This window comes from Notamacropus eugenii, chromosome 7 (assembly GCF_028372415.1).
Source record: "Notamacropus eugenii isolate mMacEug1 chromosome 7, mMacEug1.pri_v2, whole genome shotgun sequence".
NCBI classification, from domain to species: Eukaryota; Metazoa; Chordata; class Mammalia; order Diprotodontia; family Macropodidae; genus Notamacropus; species Notamacropus eugenii.
This window is the reverse complement of record NC_092878.1, coordinates 120,397,890-120,421,654: the sequence shown is the minus strand read 5'-3', so window position 1 is coordinate 120,421,654 and position 23,765 is coordinate 120,397,890. Positions and strand designations below refer to the sequence as shown.

The 23,765-nt window shown below is 37.1% G+C and overlaps 1 protein-coding gene across 1 annotated transcript in view; it reads left to right on the top strand.

Annotated features, from left to right (window-relative positions):
* EGF (epidermal growth factor) overlaps positions 1–23,460 on the top strand; it is a 143,017-nt gene extending 119,557 nt beyond the window's left edge. The window contains exons 22-24 of the mRNA XM_072623378.1: positions 1,806–1,911; positions 17,254–17,359; positions 20,500–23,460. Of these exons, the coding sequence (XP_072479479.1) occupies positions 1,806–1,911; positions 17,254–17,359; positions 20,500–20,687 (400 nt within the window). The 3' untranslated portion in view covers positions 20,688–23,460. The remainder of the gene's footprint in view (positions 1–1,805; positions 1,912–17,253; positions 17,360–20,499) is intronic.
* The last annotated feature ends 305 nt before the right edge of the window (positions 23,461–23,765 follow it).

Here is a 23,765-nt window from a genome sequence, read left to right as displayed (position 1 = left end):
CGTTGTTGCAGTCATTAGTTTTGATTTATTCCTAGTTTTGATTACTTCACTTTGTATCTGTTCATATCACTCTTCACATACTTCCTTGTATCCATTATTTCTTACAGCACAACAATACTGTATTGTATCCATATACCATAGTTGGTTTAGTCACTCCCCCTACCAATTGAAGGATATTCTACATCATTTCCATTGGAATGAGAGTTCCTGGAAGGCCAGGACAGGGTTTTTCAGTCCTTTGTTTCACTAGTGCTTAGCATGGTTCTTGACACACAGTAAGAACTTAATAAATGCCTCTTTACTGTTTCTGGCTCTTTGCTACCACAAAAGGTATTACTACAAATATTTTTAGAGCCTTTTAAAAATCATTCACTTATTTGGAGTATGTGCCTTGCAGTAGGATCTCTAAGATGTGGAATTCATTTCCAGAGAATTAGCAGTAGCTTTTCTCCCTCTATCTCATTCCCAATCTCATTGGTCTACATCCCTTTCCTGTATTCCCCTCTCCAATTAAGGATGTTTTAGAATCTAAATTAGATAAAATTGCTGCTACAGATTAACATTACATAAAGCTTGATTACTTCATATTTGCACATCACTTTCCCTGCATGTAAATCAGCCTTTGGTACCATGGTGTCTAATAGCAAAAAAACAGTGGACAGGGAATTGGAGAACCTCCAGTGGGATGCAGCTCTACTCTGCTACTTTGGGAATAGTGATTTGTGTTCACTTAGGGTCTTTGTTCCTCAATTTCCTCATCTGTAGAAAGAAGGAAACAAGGAGTTATAAAGCACCTGCTATGTGCTTTGCAAATGTCTCATCTGATCTTCACAAGAACCCTGAGATATAGGTGCTATTTTTTATCCTGATTTTATAGTTGAGGAAACTGAGGCAAAGTGACGTACTCAGAGTCACACAGCTAGTAAGTATCTAAGGTCAGGTTTGAGCTCGGGTTTTCCTGTCTCCAGGTCCATTCTGCCACCTTCCTGCCTCCAGCAACAATCAGGTGAGATAGGTACTATCATCCCCACTATACAGAAGACTGAGGCTCATTGAGGTTAAATGATTTGCCCAGGGGTTTATGTATGAAGCAAGATTTGAACTCAGGTTTTCCTGACTACAAATCCACTGCTTTATCCAGTATGCCACTTTGCTGCTGAGAGCAATGATTTACCAAGTAACTACTCTTTTCAAGACCCTATGAGTAGTAGTAATAGTAGTAGTAGTAGTAGTGGTACTAGTAGTAGTAGTAATAGTGGTGTAGTAGTAGTAGTAGTGGTGGTGGTGGTGGTGGTACTAGTAGTAATAGTAGTAGTGGTACTAGTAGTAGTAGTAATAGTAGTATAGTAGTGGTAGTAGTGGTAGTAGTGGTACTAGTAGTAGTAATAGTAGCAGTAGTAGTAGTAGTAGTAGTAGTAGTGTCTTCTGTAGAAGACACAGAAGTCTTCATGGAACAGGTATCACCTGAACTTATCCCAAAGGGAGATATAAAGATGTGAGAAGCAACATAATCAACAAGTGTGTATTAATAGCTTATGTACTGCCAGGACCTGTCCTAAGTGCTGAGGATACAAAGTCAATTCACCAACAACCATTTTTTAAAGGCTTACTGTGGGCCAGACCCTGTGCTAAGCACTGAGAAAAACACTTCTTGCCCTCCAAAGAACTTATATTGTAACAGAGGAGACAATATTAGGATTTCCAAGCAATTTTCTAAATTGCACCAAGGTTGTGACTCCATTTGAGTTGGTAAGTTGGTTGGTTTTGGAAAAGTATTTCAGCTAAAATGTTTGGTTTTGTCACAGGACTCAGAAGCTGTCTAAGAAGAATTCAACTACTGAGATGACCGGGGAACCCACCATTACCAGTGCCTCTGGAAAGGGTGTGACCCTTCCTAATCACAAGCCTTGGGTAATTCCATATTCAAAAAAAGCTGGAGGGAAAGGAAGTAGGGAGAACCAAAGGGCCACTAAGAACCCATTTTTGATCACTCATCCCCAATAACTCCTCTCTTAAATAACTATTAGGACCATTGAACTTTCATTCTGAAATTTAATATATTTACATTATGTGTTAAAACAATTTTTTAACATTTGAGTTTTTTTTAAGGTTTTGAGTTTCAAATTTTATCCCTCTCTCCCTCCTTTTCTTCTCCCTGCCCTGAGACAGTAAGAAATCAAATACAGGTTATACATATGTAATCATGTAAAACATTTCCATCTTAGTCATTTTGTACAAGAAGACTTGAATATAAGGAAAAGAAAGAAAGAAGATGGAAAACAGCATGCTTCAGTCTGTATTTAAACAAAATTAGTTCTTTTTCTGGAGGCAGATACTATACCTTATCATTAGTCCTTTGGAATTACCTTGGGTCATTGCATTGCTGAAAAGAGCTAAGTCATTCACAGTTCTTCTTCATACAATATTGCTATTCTCCTGGTTCTGTTGATTTCACTTTGTATCAGTTCATGAAAGTCTTTCTAGGTTTTTCTGAAGTCATCCTACTTGTCATTTCTTATAACACAACAATATTTCATTACAATCATATACCACAGCCCATTTAGCCATTGGACTTCCATTCTGACTTTCTTTTCATCTCCTTTTTCCAGCTGTTTGCATGTGATGCTACAGGGGATGATGGTTGGCTTAGGTCAAGAAAGCTGGGAACTTGGGTAGACTTTAAATTAAGGAAGTGAATGACATGACATATCACTATTAGTTTATTTTCCCAGGAAAACACAAATTACTTCCTTTAGCTTCTTGCAAGCCAGAACTCTTTGTGTCATTGGAAAACTCTTACTTGATGTAGGCAATCCTGTTTGGTTAGATGTTTTAGGATCATAGATTCAGAACTGGAAGGAACTTTATAGGGCATCCATCTAATCCTCTCATTCTATGGTGGAAGAATCTGAGAACCAGACATATCAAGTGATTTGTCCAAGGACAAATAGTTAGAAAGTGGCAGAGATAGGATTTGATCCCAGGTCCTCAGTTTCCAAATCCAGAACTCTTACCATTGTGTCACACTTTATGGCAATACTTCAATCCATTGAAAAGCCATGATTTTGTCTATATGTAGATACCATTCCGTGACTTTGTAGATGGCTTTTGAGAGTTGTTGTGGCTAGAACTTTCATTGCCCTTAGACCAATCTGGTGGTGAGCCCCTCCAGACTTTACTTATCTGGTTGTGAGGTGACAGCCATGTAATACTCAAAGTATTTAAAGCATGGTAGGCCTTAATAGCTAGGTGGCACAGTGGATAGAGTGCTGGGCCTGAAGTCAGAGAGATTTCATCTTTCTGAGTTCAAATCTGGTCTCAGATACTTATTAGTTGTGTGATCTTGGGCAAGTCCCTTAATCTTGTTTGCCTCAGTTTCTTCATTTATAAAGTGAGCTGGAGAAGGAAATGGCAAACCAGTCCAATATCTTTGCCAAGAAAATCAAAAATGGAGTAATCGCAAAGAGTCAGACATGATTGAAATGACTGAGCAACAACAGGTCCCAACAAGGTCACCTCTCTGACCTGATGTAGCCTTCAAGGTGGACTTCTATGAGAAAAAAGAGCTGAGCCACCCACATATGTAAACACTTATGCCACATTCATGTCTATACCCCAAAACTATGTATTACAGAGTTGCAGAATGTTCGAGGAGTCAGAGTCCTGAGAGGTCATCTAGTCCAACCCATACCCGGCCAAGAACTCCCTCTATAACACACCTGACAAGGAATGCATATTTCACAACTAGCTGATGAGCCAGACCCAGTGGCTTGCTGGAAGGAAGGATCATTAGAGCACCCAAGGGATTTGTAGTTGGACTACTTTACTTTTTCCCAATGGTTAGGATAAAGGTATAGAAATTAACTTATGGATGACACAAATCTAGTAAGCACAATAAAGACAAGGTCAGATGCAAAAAAGCTCTTGAAAGACTAGAACAATAGACTGAATTCGATAAGATAGATATTATTAGGCATAAATATGAAACACCACGGATGAAAAAAGTCAACATCTTAAGTGTAAGATAAGAGAGGCATAGTTATATAACAGCTTTATTGAAGAAGGTCTGAGGGTCATAGTGGACTACAAGCTCAATATGAATCAGCAGTATGATATGATACTCCCCCCAAAAAAGGAAAATCTTAGCTTGTGTTAAAGGAAATATGATATCTGGGGCTGGGGAAGTGATGGTTCTATTGTACTCTGCCCTGGTCAGACTACACCAGGAATATTATATTCTTTTTTAGCCACCACATTTTTGGAAGGGCACTGATAAACTAGAGAGTTTCAAGAGGAAGGTGACCTGGTTTTTGTCATGTGAGAATTGGTTGAAGGGTCCAAGAATATTTAATCTGGAGAAAAGGAGACCTGAGGGTATAGGATAGCATTCTTTAAGTACTTAAGTATCAGTTTTATGGAAGAACAATTAGATCTGTTCTACTTCTCTAGAACACGGAACTGAAGCTATAGGTGGAAGTTGTAAATGGGCAGATTTGATATAAGAAGAAAATTACTGACCACTTGAACTTTGCAAGAGTGGCATAGGATAGGCTGCCTCAGGAAGTCATGGGTTTCTCCTCATTGAGGGACTTCAAATGCAGGTCAAATGAGCATTGTCAGATGTGTAGTAGAAAGGATGTGGGCATAGGTTTGAGTGGATGGACTTGGGAATCTTTCTGGATGTTGAGATTCTGTGTTTCTGTCATCATCTTACTACTACTTGAAACTTTCTACTAAGGAGTTACATCTACTACTCCTTCCCAAGTCATCCTCTAGTGCTTCTGGACAGCTTTAATGTGTCAGAAATCTTTCTTTACAACCACTGTTCCTAGTTCAGCTCTGGGGACCAGCAGGACAAAGCTAATCCATCTTCTACATGACAGTCCTTCACATAGCTGAAGATGGCAGTCTCTCTCTCTTCTGTCTCTTCTCCAGGCTAAACACACCCAATTCCTTCAACCATTTCTCATGTAATAACCTCCATATCTCTCACTCTTCTTCTTCTTCCTAAAATGTGGTACCTAGAAATGAATATGATGCTATGGATTGTCTGGCACATAATAGGTACTTAATAACTTTGGTTGATTTTGGTTTTGGTTTTGAATGGGGCATTGTCTAATAAGATGATTACTGCACTGTCTCTCACTGATGTAGGATCAAATTAGCTTTTTGTTACATTGTTACATTCATTGTTACATTCATTGTTATAACATAATGTTGACTTCAATTTGGTAAAACTCCTGGATCTTTTTCTTATCAGATACTATCTATCCATGCTACCATATCTTGCATTTGTTAATTGGCTTTTTGAACCAACTGTTAGACTTTACATTTATTCCTGTTTAATTTCATCTCACTTGACATAATGAGTTTCTCTCTGAATGAGTCACTCAAACATTTATTAAGTGCCTACTACATGCCAGTCATTGTGGTAAGCACTAGGGGATACAAAAAGAGGCAAATGGCAGTCCCTTTCTTCAAGGAGCTCACAATCTAATGTAATGAGAGAAATACCATTGTATAGTAGACATACCACTGGTCTTTGGGTCAGGAAACACTTGGGTTCAAATATTACCTCTGAATTTTGTTAAGTGCCTTCATTTTTTAAGTACCTCAGTTTTCTCCATCTGTATTATAAGCATGATAATTTCCATAGCACCTATTTCACAAGATGGTTATGAGGATCAAATGAGACAAAGTATTAAAAACATTTTGCAAAACTTAGAATGCTCTACAAATATCAACTGATATTATTGTTCTAGCCTGTCAGGATCTTTTTGGGTCCTGACTTTGTCTTCTGGCGTGTTAGCTAGTCAGCTCAGCTTCTTTTCATTTGCAAAGTTGATAAGCATGCCACTTGACTTTATCTGCCATTGATAAATGACATAGGATCCAGGATCAATCTCTAGGGCAGTATTCCACTAGTGACATCTTTTACCAAGCTGACATTGAACGATTAATGGCTATTCTTTTGACATGCAGTCATTTGACCAAGTCTGCATCCTCCTAACTCTATGATCATATATATATAAAAATAGGGAGAGGACCTGGATGAGGGATTTTATTAGTATAAGGAACATCTAGATAGGAAACTTCCTCTACCTACATAGGTTGGCAACCATTTTGTGACTTAGAGATCTTAGAGAATTGCCTAGAGCAGTGACAGGTTAAATAATTGGTCCAGGATCACATAACCAGGATATACCAGAGGCAAGTCCTGAACTTTCCTTCTGTCTCTATCCACTATACCACATTACCTCCCTTCCTTTTCCACTCATAAATATATCAGCTTATGCATATTTATGTGTGTGTTTCAACATGTATGAATGAATAGAAAAGCTTATGAAGAGCTTATATTATTTGCTAGGTATTTTGTTAAGTGCTGGGGATATGAATACAGAGACAGTCCTTGGCCTCAAGGAACTTAAATCCTAATGGGAAGATGATACACATCAGGAAGGATATTTTAATTTAAATGGATGATAGGAAGATGATGCGGATGAGGAAAAATCATGTTTGTAAGTATGAGGCCAAATAGATCTAGTGGGCATTCACCAATCAAGGTGACATGATCCAAAGGTGAAGTGCTCGGTGAGTCAGTAGGATAAAGGAGTTCCAGGAAGATGGTTAGGGTAGATGACTGTCAATGACATTGACTGGCTAAGCATAGGGTATGTGAGTGCATCTACCTGTGCTTACAAAGGAGTTCTCATATATGTTATCCAGTGTACTCAGATTTCTATGAGGATTGATTGAAGAATCTGGTGGTGTTAATCAGGAGAAGAGAAAACTTGGGGGGAAGCATGAATTCTTCCTTCTAACTTTTGAAGGATTGTCTAAGGGAGGTTCCAGTAAATCTTCTTAACTCAAAAGGACAGATCTAGAAGCAAAAGGTGAAACAGATTTGGGCTCAATATAATGAAAAACTTCCTAACAATTACAGCTACAGGTGAACTTCTTTGTGAGGTAGTGAACATAAATCACCATTGCTTCCACATTCCCCCTGCCCCCAACTTAATAGTATTTTATTTTTTCTTCAATTACATATAAAGATAGTTTTCAACATTTGCTTTTATAAGATTTTGAGTTCCTAATGTTTTTCTCCCTCCCTCCTTCTCCTCTCCCCTTCCCAAGAAGGCAAGCAATCTGATATAGCCTATGCTTATACAATCATATTAAACATATTTCCACATTAGTATGACAAACTTTTTAGAGAAGTTGCAAATACAAACTCATGTTTTAGGTGGGGAACTTGCAGCCTCAAGGCCACATGTGGCTCTCTAGGTCCTCAAGTGTGCCCTTTGACTAAATCCAAACTTCACAGAACAAATTTCCTTAATAATAGGATTTGTTCTGCAAAACTTGGACTCAGTCAAAGAGCTGCCCTTGAGGACTTAGGGAGGACATAGAAGCCTTGAGGCCACAGGATCCCCACCCCTGGATAAACTCTAAGATACCTTTAAGTACTGAGATTTTATAGTTCTATGACCTCATTTAATCTTCAAAACAATCCCACTAAGTAGTTAGTGCAGATGTTATTATCCTCATTTTACAAGGAAGGAAACCAGGACTGAGAGAGATGAATTGAAATGCCCAGGGTCACATATTGAATGATAGATCCAGAATACAAATCTCAGTTGTCTTCCTTCAACTCTGGTGTTCTTTTCTCTATACAATCCATCCTCATATTAGGCAGACCATCATGAAGTCCATTGGAGTCAGCTGAGAAGGTAGTACGGTGCAGAGTGCTGGGCTTGTGGTTAGAAAGATCTAAGTTCAAAGCTTGCCTCAGACATGTCTAGCTGCATCACTATGGGCAAGTCACTTGACCTCATCTATAAAGTGAAACATCAGACTTGATGGTTTCTAAGGTCCCTTCCAACTTGAAATCTATAATCTTTCAAATGTTCAAATTTTTTCAAATTGTTTGAATGTTTAAGACCAAAAATAAATTTAAAAAATTAGTTCACTCAACTGTTTGGAGAAAAAAAATCTATCATCTTATGACCATTTGGTAGAAACCCTAAAATACTGAAGGTTGGAGAGAGATGCTTTGTATATCATCTCTTTCTCATGAGTACCATCTGTTCTTGGGACTTTGGGGTACAGGCTTCAGGCCATTGAAACTTCATGAGGTCTGTTTTAGGATCTAAAAATAATCCCATCTGTCCATAACCAACTGTGTGATTTTCCATTTCCAGATAATTGTAACTGATAATCTTATTGAGTCAGTGTGGGCTAAGTTCATTCATTGTCTTCAATGGGAAAGAGATTGTGTGAATTTTTTTCTAGTCATTGGTGTACTACCAATCTGTGTCTTTAAAGCCTTATAACGAATTGTTGTTTACATGTGGTGATCCTGACAGGGTCATTAGTGAGTGGTATTGGGTGCTGAAACCCGCAGTGTCTACTTGACTTGAATTGCCTGACTCTAGCTTGTAAGACTTTGCACTTTCATAGACCTTGAAAATACCTAGGGGAATGTTGGTTGTACAGTCCATTTCTTGTTCTTACAAGTAGATGGCTAAATTAGATGTATGCTAGCCATTGTAAATACCATTATTTGGAGGAAAGGAAAACCAGAAATTTACTAATTCTATGCTGTTTGGGAAATTCAGAAGCATTTGTTAGTTGTGAACAGCTTGTTGGCTCCAGACTCTGTGTTAGGAGGCCCAGGGCTGATCAACTCCATTCTCATCCACATTTGTCACTGTTGTTGACACTACCGTCTGCCTGAAGGATTTCTGTGGAGGCAGAGAGGAGCTGAGCACCCAAACTAGGGAAAGAGGCAATAGAAACAAATCTGGCTTACTCAGTCACTTTGTGAATGTCATTGTTCAATGGGATCTCTTTTCTCCTGTCAGTGAGATATAGGGCTGTCAAATTTGTTACGTGTAAGCAAACATCTGTTGTGGGAAGCTGGTTCTTGAAAGCGGCTAGGAATGCCTGGAACGTTCCCTGAAGAAGCAAAACCCTCGTGGCCTCCACGATCCACTGCTGCAAGTGACTTATCTGTAAGGAGCCCAAGACACATGAGGCTAAGGATGAAGGTGATCAGTCCCTCAGACTGCTCCTTCATTCTTGTCCCTCTAATTCTACATGGAACTAGTCAAACCATAAACATTTACTAAGCACCTATTATGTGGTGGGCACTGTTGATGACACAAAAAGATGCAAAGGACAGTCCCTTCCCTCAAAGGGCTTAAATCTAACGGAGAAGACAACATGCAAACAAATATATACAACGCAGGCTATATATACAGGGTAGGAAATAATTTACTCAGGGAAGGCACTAGAATTAAGAGGAGCCAAGGAAGGAATCTCAATCAGGGTCTTCCCCTTTTATTTTTTTTAAGTGCTTGTTATTATTAACTTTATTATAATGATCTTGGGGAGCAATATGGTATAACGGACTGGAAGCTGGCCTCAGAGCCAGGAAGGTAAGATACAGAATCAGGTTATGACACATACTGTCTTTGTGATGCTGGATAGGTCAATAACCTCTTAGGATTGGAGGCCAATCTCTAGTTACAGAGGAGGTCTCAATCTGCATTGGTAATAGGTGATCCCTCACCCCAAAGTTATGTATAATAATGAAGTCCATTCACTATTCCTGTCTTATTGAACTTTAAGCAGCTAGATAAAACAGTGAACAGAGCATTGGGCTTAGAGTCTGAAAGACCTGAGTTCAAATCCAGTCTCAGACACTTATAAGCCATGTGACAAATCACAAAAAAATTTAACAAAAATCTCTGCCTCGGTTTTCCCATCTATAAAATTGACATAATAGAATCAAATGAGAAGCACAGTGCCTGGCATTTTGCTAGATAAATGCTCATTATTATAAAGGAGTTTCGTCACTACCAACAGAAATGAACATTTCCCTATGTGCGCTATGAAAAGAAAAAGATTACTTATGATGTTTCACTATATATGTCTTTTAAAAATATATTCTGTTTTGAATTTAAAATGATAGTTTCAACCTTGCTTATCTTCTTGTCTCATTCTCTTCTGAAATTCTTTCTGCTCTCTCCTGTGTATTTCTAATGAGGCACTGATGCTCATTTCTTTTTTTAAAATCTTTTTTATTTTAGACTTAATTACTAAAACTTAGATATACAATAGATAAAAGAAAAAGAAATATTATAAGCTTAAATTGAGAAACAAATATGAAATAAGATAAGAAAAAGCATGTTATGTACACAACAAAACATGAGAGGGTTCATACTATCCCTCTTACTCTTCAACAACCACCTCCTCACAAAAAGCCCTCCCTTGTCACAAATAAGTGTAGTTATCCTATACAATTCTATAAATTGCTGCTATCTGAAAATATACACCTCATTCTGAACGTATAGTCTACCACCTCTCTGTCAAGCATGTTTCATCATTGGTCTTCTGGAGTTGGAATTGGCTCATAATTCTTAGCGCACAGATTTTCAACTGAATGAATCTTTAGAGGTCATTTAGACCAACCACTTCATTTTATAAATGAGGAAACTGAGGGCTAGATTCAATGACTCACCTATCATCACACAGGTAATAACCATCTTTCTTTTATAATGTACTAATCATTATATAAATTGTTCTTATTTACTTCCTTTACTCTGCATCAGTTCATGCAAGTCCTCCCAAGTTTCTCTGATTTTGTCTCATCATTTTTTATGATGCAATAATATTCATATACCATCATTTTTTCAGCCAAACCCCAATTAATAGGTATCTACTTTGTTTGCATTTCTTTGCTACAATAAAACTCCCCCTCCTGCCTCCGCACCATTTTCCCTTCTTTCCATTCTTCATCTAACACATTTCCCACCAGGGGAGGCAAAGAGATGGTAACTCCTCTGATCTTTTCCTCTTACATACTCAAGTTTGCTTTGACTGCTGTGCTCCATGATGGCCAGATAAAATCTGCCATACTATATTCAGGTCTGAATGCCACATTTTGGAAGGAGGTTGACAAGGTAGAACATGTTTAGTAGAGAGTGACAAAGATGGTCAAAAGACTGGAGATTGACATTCAAAGATCACTTTGAAGACATGGGAATGTTTGGTTTGGAAAAGAGAAAACTTAGGGAGTAATGTGGGACATAGAATCATAGATTTAGAGCTGAAATAGAATTTAGAGGTCATATAAATAAACCTCCATACTTTATAAATGAGGCACTGAGACCCAGTGAAAGTAAAGGACCTGTTCAAGGTCACAGAGTTGGTAAATACATGGGAGATCTGGGATTTGAACCCAGATCCTAATCTAGCATTTTCCCCACTGCCTTGATGCTTGAAAGAGTTTCATGTGGAAGTAGGGTAGACTTGTTCTTTGATGACACAAAGAGCACAGAATACATCCTATTGTTAGCTCATCTAGAGTCTGAAGTTTACCAAGACCTCCAGATCTTCTTCATGGGGTATATTGTCTAGTCATACTCCTTGGTGTGCTGCTTTTTAAAAATTCAAGAGTAGAGTTTTACATTTATTTCTTTAACTTTCATTTTTAAAAAATCCAACCTGTTATTCCAGCCTGTCAGCATCTTTTGGTATCCAGACTCTGTCATCCTACATGTCAATTGTCCTCAGTTTTCTGCCATTTGTAAATTTGAAAAGCATGACAACGATGTCTTCTCCCAAGTCACTGATGAAAATGCAAAACAGCGCAGGACCAAGGACAGATGCCTGGGGCATTCTACTAGACAGCATCTTGGAAGGTTGACATTGATTCACTAGTGACTACTTTCTGGCTCCTGTCATTCTGGAGTTCTTATTTCATCTAACTATACTGTCACTTAGCTGTCATTACTTCACTTTGTCCACAAACCCTCTTACTAAATCATATAGGGTCTCTGCTGGAGATCAGTAGAGCGAGGACCCAGTCTAGTGTAAATAAAGGACTTCACAGAGTTCAGGAGTAAGTATCTAAGTAGCAGACTAGCCTGCAGGAAAAAAAAATAAGGAAAATATACTATAGAACAAGGCAGGTAATAGAATACATGATAGAAGTATTTTGTAGGCTGAAATATGTTTCAGAATCAAAAATGTCTTTGAGAATGGCATTTATTTTTCTTATCCCACTATTTTTGGAAAACTGACAGTAAAATCTGTCCTTTTACTTTTTTTCATTTGTCGACTGGTCTATTTTGTTTACTATTTATCTGATAAAAATGTCGTTTCTGGCATAAAGGGTTTTGAAAATTGTTCCTTAAATTGAAATTTTTTGATGCTTTTTGTCTCTGTTACGTCAGTTTCTAATAATGATCTCTAAGGAGAACCCTCCCAAAGCAAAAGAGTTAACCCATATCTATGAGCAGAGCAACTGTGCCTAATGGTATCTATAATTTCTAAACCTTGTAGTTTGCAATCTTTCTCCTGAGAGGAGGGAATTGTTTTCTTTCTTCTCTGGAGCCAAGATTGGTGATCATATTTAATCTGATTTTTGATATCTTTTTATATTGTTTTCTTTTACATTCGTGTGGTCATTGTATATATTGTTTTCTTGGTTCTGCTTACTTCACTTCGCGTGAGTTTATGCATGTTTCTCTGAATTCTTTGCATTGGTGATTTTTTTTTTTGATAGCACAAAAATATTTCATTTCATATACCAAACTTTGTTCACCCGTTTCCCAGTTGATGGCTCCCTACTTTGTTTCTGTCTTTTTGTTAGGACAAATTGAATCCAAAGAAGGATTATTAAGCACCTTCTATATATCAGATACTATGCTAAACACTTCTTTGATCCTCACAACCTTGGGAGGCAGGTGCTATTACAATGCTTATTTTACAGATGAGGAAACTGAGATTAAGTAACTTGCCCAAGATCATACAGGTAGTAAGTGGCAGAGGCCAGATTTGAATTCTGGTCTTCCTGACTCCAGGCCTAGCGCTCTACCCATATTGTGCCACATAGCTGCCTCAAATAGATTCTGGTGATACAAAGACAAAGTGAGAAACAATTCCTATACTCAGGCAGGTTATATCCTGCTAGAGCAATACATATAATTACATGTGAAATAAATTTTAAAAAGAATAAATCAAAATAAAGCAAAAAGTGCTTTTAAAATCTGTTTTGGTATGTATGAAATCTTTTTGTGTTTGATCTCTTTGGGGCATATGCCAAGAAATGGGATCATTGAATCAAAGAATTTGAATAGTTTAATAACTTCTCATTATTCCAAATTGTTTTCCAGAATGGTCAGACCAATTTATAGCTCTACCAATAGTGAATTAATTACCTGAGTACCCACAGTCCCACCAACATTGAATATTTCCATCTTTTGTCATTTTTGACAATTTGATGGGTATTAGGTGAAATAGACTTATTTTAAATTACATTTGTTGTAATTAAGGACTTGGGACTTTTTCCCATGGAGTTGTTGATAGTGTGACTTTTCTCCTGAAAAGCGTTTATATACTTTAACCATTTATCTCCTGGGGTGATGGTGGTGATATTTTCTTTAGTTTTACATATTCATGTCAATTCTCCATATATCTTGGATATCAGTCATCAAACTTTTTGATGCAAAAGTTTCCTCCCCACCCTCCTGACTTGGTTGCTTCTCTTATATATGTGAGTTTGCTCTGACAAAAAGCTTTTTAATTTTACATAGCTGAAATTGTCTTGCCCTTTGTGATCCCCTATAGCTATGCTTGTCTATGAATTCTTTCCCTAACCATAGTTCAATTAAAACAAAATAATCCCTCCCCAATAGGAGAGACAATATATACACATGTATGTATGTATGTGTGTGTGCACATGTGTGTGTAGTTCTGAAAAGAACCTATTTAAATTGTTCTCTAATTTTCTTTATGATGCAACACTTGAGATTTTGGTTGATTATCTGCTTGATACTTATTGTGATATACTGTGTAAGATTCTGGTCTAAACCCATTTTCTTCCAAATGGTTTTCCAGTTTTCCCAGCAGTTCTCATTGACCAGGAAGTCCTTTCCCCAACAGTCTGTATTTGGGAGTTTTGAACACTAATTCGTTTGGTTCAAGGGCTTGCTTGTCTAGTCTGTTTCATTCATATTCTTTTCTGCTTTTGAACCAGTACCAAGGGGTTTGTTAATTACTTGTTATAGTAATGATTTGAGATCTGGTATCTATTTTTCATTTTGTCTTTGCATCTATGCCCTCTTTAAAAAGTTATTTCTCTTGAAATTCTTGATCTTTTGTTTCTCCAAATGAATTTTATTTTGTCTAATTCTATAAAATAATCACCTGATAGTTTGATTCTTGTAAAGCTATACCTATAATTTCACCTCAGTAGTCTATTTTAAAATATTGCTTCCTTTTTGATATCAACAAGGAATAGCTTTTAAATTATTTGTCTTTTTCTATAAAGAATGTTTTGTAGGTATATTTCTATAAATCCTGAGGTTAACTTGGTAGTTAACATCCAGATATTTTATGGGTAATTTGTATGGAATTTCTCTTTCTCTTCTTCCCAGAGTTTGTTAATAATATACAGAAAAACTGGTGATTTCTGAGAATTTGTTTTATAGTTTGCTATTTTACTGAAGTTATTAATTGTCATGATTGTTTTTTCATTAACTCTCTGAGACTGTCTAAATAAACCATCATATTATCTGCAAACTGAGATGTTACCCCCCCCAGCTATTTTCTTCAGCATTTTTTTTGTGTTTCCATTAGCAAGCTGTTGACTTTTTTTTCATAATTTTCTTGCATCACTCTCCTTTCTCTTTTCAATTTTTTCTCTGCCTCTCTTACCTGATTTTCAAAATCCTTTCTGAGCCTGAGAATAATTTATATTTTTCTTGGAGTGTTTGGATGCAGGAGTTTTGGGTTTGTTGTCTTCTTCTGATTGTGTCTTTTGATCTTCCTCTTCACTAATGATGTAAGAAAATATGTCTTCACCAAGAAAGTAAGAATCTATAGTCTGTTTCTTTTCCCCCTGTTGGCTCATTTTCCTAGTCACTTACTTGACTTTTGAGCTCTTTGTTAATTGAGGATTTCCAGAAGTAGCCTCCACTTCAGCAGTGGCTGCCACCACCCTGGGGCTGGAACTGGGACTGGGGCAGAATCACACTCCCCTTTTAGCAAGCTGAGAGATTCTTCCCACTGACCTTTGAAGTTGTCTGGTGTTTGTGGGTTGAGAAGTCTGGAAACTGTAGCTGCTGACAGTGAGTCATTCCCCTAAGGCCTGCTTTAGCTCCATCCATGCTGGTGCAGCCCTCACCGAACTGTACTCTATTCCCAACCAAGTGTGATAGATTCTTTCTGTCAATTTTCCAGATTGTCTTGGGCTGAAAATTTGCTTCAGCTGTCATTTTGTGGCTTCCGCTGCTGTGGAATTTGTTTAGAGTCATTTTTACAGTTGTTTTTTTTTTTTTTGAGAGTTTTAAAGGAAGACCCAAAGAACTATTCTTTAAAATTATTATTTTTGTCTTACCCTCTTCATAACCTGGCCCACTTCTCCCTACTCAGTCTTCTTACATCTTACATGTGTCTTTGTTCTCTGTGATGTAGTTGTTCTAGCCAACTCCTTCCTGGCATGTGAAGCTTCTGTCTAAGTGCCTCTGCACTAATTAATTAACCAGTCCTTGTGCCTGGAATGCTCTTCATCCTCATCTCTACCTGTTAGAATCCTGGCTTCCTTTAAGACTCAGCACAGGTGTTTCCATCTTCAGTAGGCCTTTTCAGGTCCATCAGCTGCTAGGCCACCCTCTCTGAGGTTACCTTTTATTTATACATAATACATTTACCTTTAATTCATACAACAATGTGCTGTATATGTATCTATTTATATACACGATATCATCTCCATCAGAATGTAAGGTCTTTGGGGGCAGGGACTGTTTTTGCCTTTCTTTTTATCCTTAATGCTTAGCACATCATCTGTCACATGGTATAAGTTTAATGAATGCTTATTGATAGATGGGGAATTCCCAGGGGAGAAATTCCCTTTACCGTTATTACCATCTAGAAACTTACCAACTTAGGGAATTGACTGGAGCATGAGGGGTTAGTTAAGTGATGAACTGAGAGTCCCATAAGTAGTATGCTTTGAAAAGCATCACTTGACTCTAGGTCTTCCTGACTCCAAAGCAAGGTCTCTACTATGCCATACTGGCTTTCTAAATTTTCAGTTTTCCTTTTCTGTGTCCCTTTTCCATTATCTCACTTTTAGCCACAGGTAGGAACTCCTTTTTGCCTCTTTACATTTTTGCTTCCTCCTTTAAGTTCTTCTGTCATTTTTTTTTTTTTTTGGAGGAACAGATCATTCTGTCTGACAACCTGGAGGGTAGAGTTACACTCCTCCAGGACTTTCACTTTCTTCTAGGAGAGAGACCAACATACTGCTTATATGTATATTGGTATTGTATGATACTGGATAAAACAAACATAGCATATTCTCCAGGTTGCAGAAAAATTCTCCTTGTCCTCTATACTCATTTTAACCAAGTGTGCTAGTCCTATCTCTTCTTTTGGACAGCTTTCCTGGCTAACAGTGTTAGCTTGGTGCAACACAGGAACACTGCTTATTTTGTGAGATGTGAGTCAAAATGTGAATGTAATGAGATTTACCCTATGTAGTTGATATTGTCATTGACCTTAAGCTAATTTCCTATAGTTTTCCCACATGCTTGGTTCTCTGGCCTCCTTTGGGAATGAAGCTTAACTTATTTATCAGCTAGAGGCAGAAACCAACCCAAACAAAAGGCATAAGGACATGAGATGAAATCCAATTAATTAATGAGCTCGAACCACTTTGTTTCCTCTTGCTGCTGATCTCGAGGACCTTCTCTGTACTTTCTTGGGCATTAGACTCCCTGACCCCATTTGGGGAGCTAGGCTTAATTTATTCAGCCAGGTCCTCTATTTCCCTGGATGCTAAGCTTTCATTATCTAATTTGGATGTAAAACTACTAAGCAGAATCTTTATTTAATTCTCTACCTTCCTGTATAATAGATAATAAATCCTCTTTGAGCAGTGAAAGAATGATACAATAAGTAATACTTTTTTCCTAATTAAAGAATTTCATTGTCTTCTGGGGTTCTTTTTAAAAAGTCATCAGTTCCTAGAACAAGACCCCTCTATTTTAGCATAGATTTGGTTGTTTTACTAGACACAGTAAAACAAGGGTGGTGGTGAACTATCTTCTTTAGCCAATAAGGTATATTTGAAGGGTGGATGGGACGTCCTTCTTTTCCCTGGAGAGTGACTGACTTATTGTGAAAGAATTGGGGGAAAAAATGTAACTATTTACTTTCTATGCTTTTCATTTTCCTTAGGTGTTGTGTGTAAAGGAGCAACCAGACTGCAGGGTTGGGAGTCATCCGGTGTCCTTCACAGACTGTCAGACCACAAACGGTAGCCAGTCTTCTCCCCCTGAACTGGGTGATTATGATTTTCTTTCTTATTGAGTGATAGGTTGAGAGCGTAAATATAACCATAGTAACATTCACCTTGTTAAACAATATGATCAGCACAGGAGAGTTGTGTTTGAATTGTATTATGATAGTTCAGGAAAGAGAATATGGGTTATCTTCTGTTACCACCCATTCTATATCCCAGAAGGACCTTCACAGGAAAGATACTTCTCATAGCAGAGCTATCTGACAAAACCAGGTGAAAAAAATCCCTTATTTTCATTCTGGTTTGATTCTGGGATCATCTCTTGGGCTATAGATGGTGCATAAACCTTACAATCTATTTTCTAGAAGTAGTTACTATTAGTACTGTTTTGGAAAAGAATTGGACCAAACTTGGTTTTTTCCTGATCTTGTGCCAGCTCTACAGCAGAAGATAAATGAATTTCCCCAACAATTACTTGGAGAAATAAGCATTAGGCTAGATCTTTTTATAGCTTTCTGTCACAAAGGAGGGACAGCTAGATGGTGCAGTGGATAGAGTGCTGAACCTGGAATCAGGAAGACTCACCTTCCTGAGTTCAAATCTGGCCTCAGACACTTCCTACCTTTGTGACCCTGGGCAAGTCATTTAACCCTGTTTGCTTCAGTTTCCTCATCTGTCAAATGAGCTGGAGAAAGGGATAGCAAACCACTCTAGTACCTTTGCCAGGATAATCCCAAATGGAGTCACGAAGAGTCGGATACAACTGAAATGACTGAATAACAGCAGTCATAAAGTAGCATATTCAGTAGCTAATGTGACCAAAGTAATGGGTTCTAACCCCAATTGGGGCATTAAGGTACTGTATCTCACGATGACAGACTATTTGTCTCACAAATATCTATATTTCGCTATTATGAAGGACAAGTGGAGGAGCTGAATGTCTGAGTGTAAAATCCATCACAGTTAAGAGGAAAAATTAACAAAGGGCTCTCTCAACTGATGAAGACTTAGAGAGACTGACTGAGAAATGTGATGTGTTTTGGGCTAGGCACGTGACTTAGTTGGAGTAGAGAAGGTCTTTCCATATAATGGTCCTCAGTGTAGTCTGCATATGCTGCAACAATGGTCCCCAACACCTTTTCAGGGGGTCCATAAGGTCAACTATTTTCATAGTAATACCAAGGTGTTATTTACCTATTAATATCCTCCTCCCTTTGTAACTACATATCTATGGGAGATAAGATTTATTCCAACCAAAATAACACCAAAAAGCATTGAATGCAGAAGCTGTTATGTAAATCCAGCTGTCTTCATGAAACCAAACATTAAAGAGATTTGCAGAAATATATAAAACAATGCCCCTCTTCTCACTAATTATTTTTTGTTCTAGAAAATAGTCATTTTTCATGAAAATATGTTATTTCTCTTATCATGTAATAGGTTTATTATTGTTAGTTTTAAGTGAGTTAATAGTTTAAAAGTGATCAGTTTTAATTTTTAGGGCAGTAAATATTTATAGCTATAACCCACAAAAAAGAAAAGTTCTTTAGAGTCTTCAATAATTTTTAAGTGTGAAGGGTGTTCTGAGACCAAAAACCTTGAGAATCACTGTTGTAAAAAAACTCCCTCTATCACTACAGATCTATATCAGGTATCAGAGGCCAGATTAGAACCCAGATCTTCTTGCCTCTCAGTTTTAAATGTGCTGAAATTACTTATTTAAATGTCAGTAGTTACTAAGTAAATTGAGTTGTTTATAGCTCTATGCCATAGAATAATGAAAGATATAGGAAAGAGAACTGAAGCCCAGAACATTTCAGTGACTTACAGTTAGAAAAAATAGAAACTCAGGTATTCAGATTCTTATGGTGACTGGGAAGTGGAGAGCCTGGGAAATGAAAGTGACTGGAAAAAATCTTGATTCTTTTAGCTATGAAAAACTAGCATAATCACTCCTGTATTCTCTTTGTAATCAGACCAGGTTTGGTCCAATTCTTTTACAAAATAGCGTCAATTGTAGCTACCTCTAGAAAGGACGTGGTAAGGTTTATTTGAGTCCATGCTTTGGGTTCTCCTTGTCTGAAAGACACATATCACTCAGACTAGCAACATCATTTTCTGATAGCTCTCTGAACAAATAATACTCACCTTTTGTTACAGAATATTATAATTCACAGATATTTGGCTGAGCTGTACTGGTCCTCTTATAAAACATTTACCAAGAAATGGCATTCTTGGAATAATTTCCCTCGCAAGACTTAGTTTATTTGGCCTTGGGAATTCATGGATACTGTTCAGAATGACTTCTGAACTTTTCTTCCCTATCTTGTATCATTTCCCTGAGGCTGGGATTTTTACCCTGGGGTCCAAACTTGTTTTTAAAAATATAGTGATAACTGTATTTCACAATATTTGGTCTCCTTTAACAATTTTTAAAAATTCATTTTGAACTTAAATACAAAATGACAAAAATTCCATTTATATAACACAACATAAAAGAAGATTCAATATGAAAGCACAAACCTTTGTTTCAAACTGTTTACTTCTTTTTAAAAACTGTGTAATAAACACTGCACATCATTTTCAAAACTTTCCTGCTTTTCCGTGCTTCCATCTGAGTTTTCTTTTGTTCTTTGCTGTGCACTTTTTTCTCCCTCTTTCCCCACACTGCACTAGAGGAGCCCACTTTTACACACAGACGTGTATGTATGTGTAAAACCATACTGTGCATACTTCTATTTATCAGTTCTTTCTCTGGAGGTTACTAGCATCTCCCTTCATAGATCCTTTGTAATTGATCTGAGTATTTATAACATTCAAAGTAACTTAGTTGTTCATAGGTGTTCTTTGAACAATATTGCTTTTACTGTATACAGTGTTCTCTTGCTTCTGCTTATTTCACTCCTTGTTATTTCACTCAAGTCTTTCTATGTATTTCTAAAATCACCCAGCTCATCATTTCTTACAGCACAGTAGTATTCCATGATTTGGTCTTCTTTATGATTGGAGGTATTTTGCTTTATGCACATGGACCCCCCTGAAAAGGGGTCCATAGATTCATGAGGTTGCCAAAGGGTTCATGAAACATAAAAAAGGTTGGAACTCCTACCCTAAAGGTTTTTTCAGGGGGCGGTATTGGATTATCTGAATAACAATTCTTCTTATGCATTTTTTTTTCAAAGGATCTATGTGTTTGGCATCCAGGAACAGAGAAATGCAGACCTTAGAAGAGATGGGGAAAGATCAAGGCTTCCAGCACCAGCTATCCAGAGACAAAGAGCTTGGTCCTCAGGAAATAGAGAAAAGTCATTATCAGCCTCCTTCAGGTAGTGGCCCTCTGCAGGGAGCCTCATTCCCTTCTTCCAGCTAACCATCTACAACATCTGGACAAAAGGACCCAGGACATGCTGTGCCAAATGCCACTGACCCAGTAAGGAACTGGACTTGGAACCAAGGAAAAGAAAACTAATATTGCTGGTGTAGAAAATGAAAGGCTTGAACTCTGTGGGTCTCTAAGGACTCATAGGACTCCAAAGTCCTTTCTAGGTTCCAATCTCATAAGCCTGGAATTCTAACAATGGAAGAAACATTTTCTATTGGAAAGGAAAAGAGAAAAAAAGAGCAGTGTTCCACTTATGCCTCTACCACAAAAGTCCCAGTGTCACTGTGCGGGGGGCAAATATGCAGCCATCTTATTCTTTTCACTTTAAAGCAAGCCCACAAATTGTTCCACCTGTAGATCAGAAGACACTGGAGAATCACTAAGGGATTCAGGAACAAATTCAAGAAAGGATCTACTTCTATAGCCTTGGCTTAAATTGTGGATGTACCACATTATCTTTTCCATATCACTACAAGAAGTCAAAACGGATTGATTCCATCATGGGTGTCAACACAGTTTGTTACAGAGTACTACCAGAATGTTTTCTTTTTTCAGCTAGCTTAATGCTGTGAAGTGGCTTAGTTATTCCAGGGACTGTTGGGAGATGCTGGGGATACCTGGCATGGTCCATTGCTGGTATTTTTGTACAGTGAATGTGAGAGCATATGGTGAATAATATGAATCTAAGGTGGACTGTCTCTTCAGATAAGGGGATTGTGTTGTTTGTAATAATAATTTAAAAATTATTTTGATTAAGAACTTTAATAGTTTTAATTTCTGAATCAGACTGTGGGTCTGCCTCATTTGACCAAAAATTTTCATTGTCTCCCATTCCTTACTGGCTCATCCCCAACCAGTTCTAAGAAAAAAAAGTAAGTCCTTCTTTGATGGCTTTTCACAAAATATTTTGCTTGTTTTTCAGTGTATGTAATACAGAATTACAAACAAGAGAAAATTTATTTTTATGATGGACTTTTATCAATGACTTTTAATTAGCTAATTAATTAATCAATCAATGACTTTTAATTATTTAACATGCAAATAAATCAATCACAAGATTAAGAAACCTCTATTGTACATAAGGATGTTAGGTATCCAGACAGATCTCAGAAGTTACTGGAGTTGATCTAAAATCAATTGCTAAGGCTGATGTTAAAGAGACAAGATCTCTAAAATAATTGAAAACCAGATAGATTTGCACTTAGGGCAAGACGCAAAAGAGCATATTTAATGAAATCCATATTATTCCACCAAAGGATGGTTATCACTGAGGCAGATACAATCTACTCTGGATCATTTAGGGCATGGGGGAAATTATAAAATTTGTGTATTAACCAGTCTCATTGCTTTTCCCTTCTGCTGTGTGAACATTGGTTACATCACTCATTAGCACTTATAAACCAAGGTGAGGAAATGAGATCGAACTAATATCATTCAGTTCCATTATGTCTACTAGCTCTGGCAGAAGGATTGGTGACGGAAGGAAATAAAATGAGAATTGTGGATTATGCAGGTATAGCAATTATTTATGTTCATGCTATCCAGTTTAAGGAGACTTTCCTACAATCTTGCCATAAATAACAGTTGATATTTGAGAAAGAAGGTGATGTGGTATGCTTGGGTGCTGAAATCACTAATAAGTGAAATCATATCTGCAAAATAATTATTCTTATGAAAAAAATTAAAAGTTGAGAAGCATATGTATCTATGCATATACACATATGAAAAGTTATGTATGTGTGTATTATACATGTACATATATGTGTGTGTGTATATATATTATATTTGTACATATATATAAATCTCTCTTCCTCCAAATCTGAATCTTTTATGAGCCTTAAAAAAGCTTAAGTGACTTTTTTTGGTGCTAATAGCTCTCCTTTTTGGATTTCAACAATGAACAGTGCTATTATATCACAAAAACACCTCTGGTATTTTCCCTGGACAAAACTGGTCTAGGATATTCTAGACAACTAGAAAGTAAATGCATCCTATAAGCATGATTTATATAGTGCAAAAACTGAGAGAATTTTAGGTTTTATTTAAAACCAATCTATGATATAATTAGTCAGATTCAAAGACAATGTGGTCATTTATGGCCTAATCACTTTTTAGCTAGTGATCCATCCAGTGCATTTATATAAATTTCCAACCTCAGTTCTCAGTTACTATTTCATTTTTCTAAGTGTTCTTTTCCTTTAAAGTCTCTTATTGCTGATGAATCAATTTACAGTTTTTCCCAGACTGTGTCTCTTTTATTTTCTGAATCTCAAGGTCTCATTGGACCTAAGGCTGATTGTTACCCTTATCCCCTATGATTAAAATAAATGATCTACCTTCCCTTCTCATGTCATTGACGAAGATGCTAAATAAAACTGGGCACCCATTGATATCGCACAGTTTCAGTTGCATTTATTAATTTTTATTTCTGGCTTGTTTCCTTTTCATGTTACATAATTGATTATTACAAAATATGAGAAGGTGTGATATAAATGCTGAATAATAAATTATGCTCTGAGGAAGTCTTGGTATCCAAATTCATTCGATTGGCTTTAACAAGGAAGAATTCTGCGTTGGTGTTATTGTTATTTTCATTGTCATGACATTAGCAATACAAATATGCCAATGGCAAAGACTTTTACATCCCTTAAATGTGGCAACTTTCCCTTTGAAGCTCATTAAGTCAGTAATTTGTATCTGTCTGCTATAGTCACTCACCTGATATCTGGAAATAATAAACACAGTTGAGAGAGAAACATAATGGCTTCGTGTCCACATCTGGCTGGGTGGGGAGAGTGGGATTTCCTGGTTGAGGTGGGCCTATTGGTTCATGGAAACAAGGCAATTATGATGCACCCCTTTCAGACATATGAAACACTGTAGACATTTAAAATAGAGACTTCTGAAAACCATGTTAAAGCTCTGACATTTTCTGTCTTGTGGTAGTTTCCATTTTTTCCCCATAAAAGTTATTTAGCTAAATAAGCATAAAGTTCAGTTTTGACCATTAAGTCCTATTAGAATACTATTACGTGGCACCAGAAGCTCTTTGGACTGAAAATAATA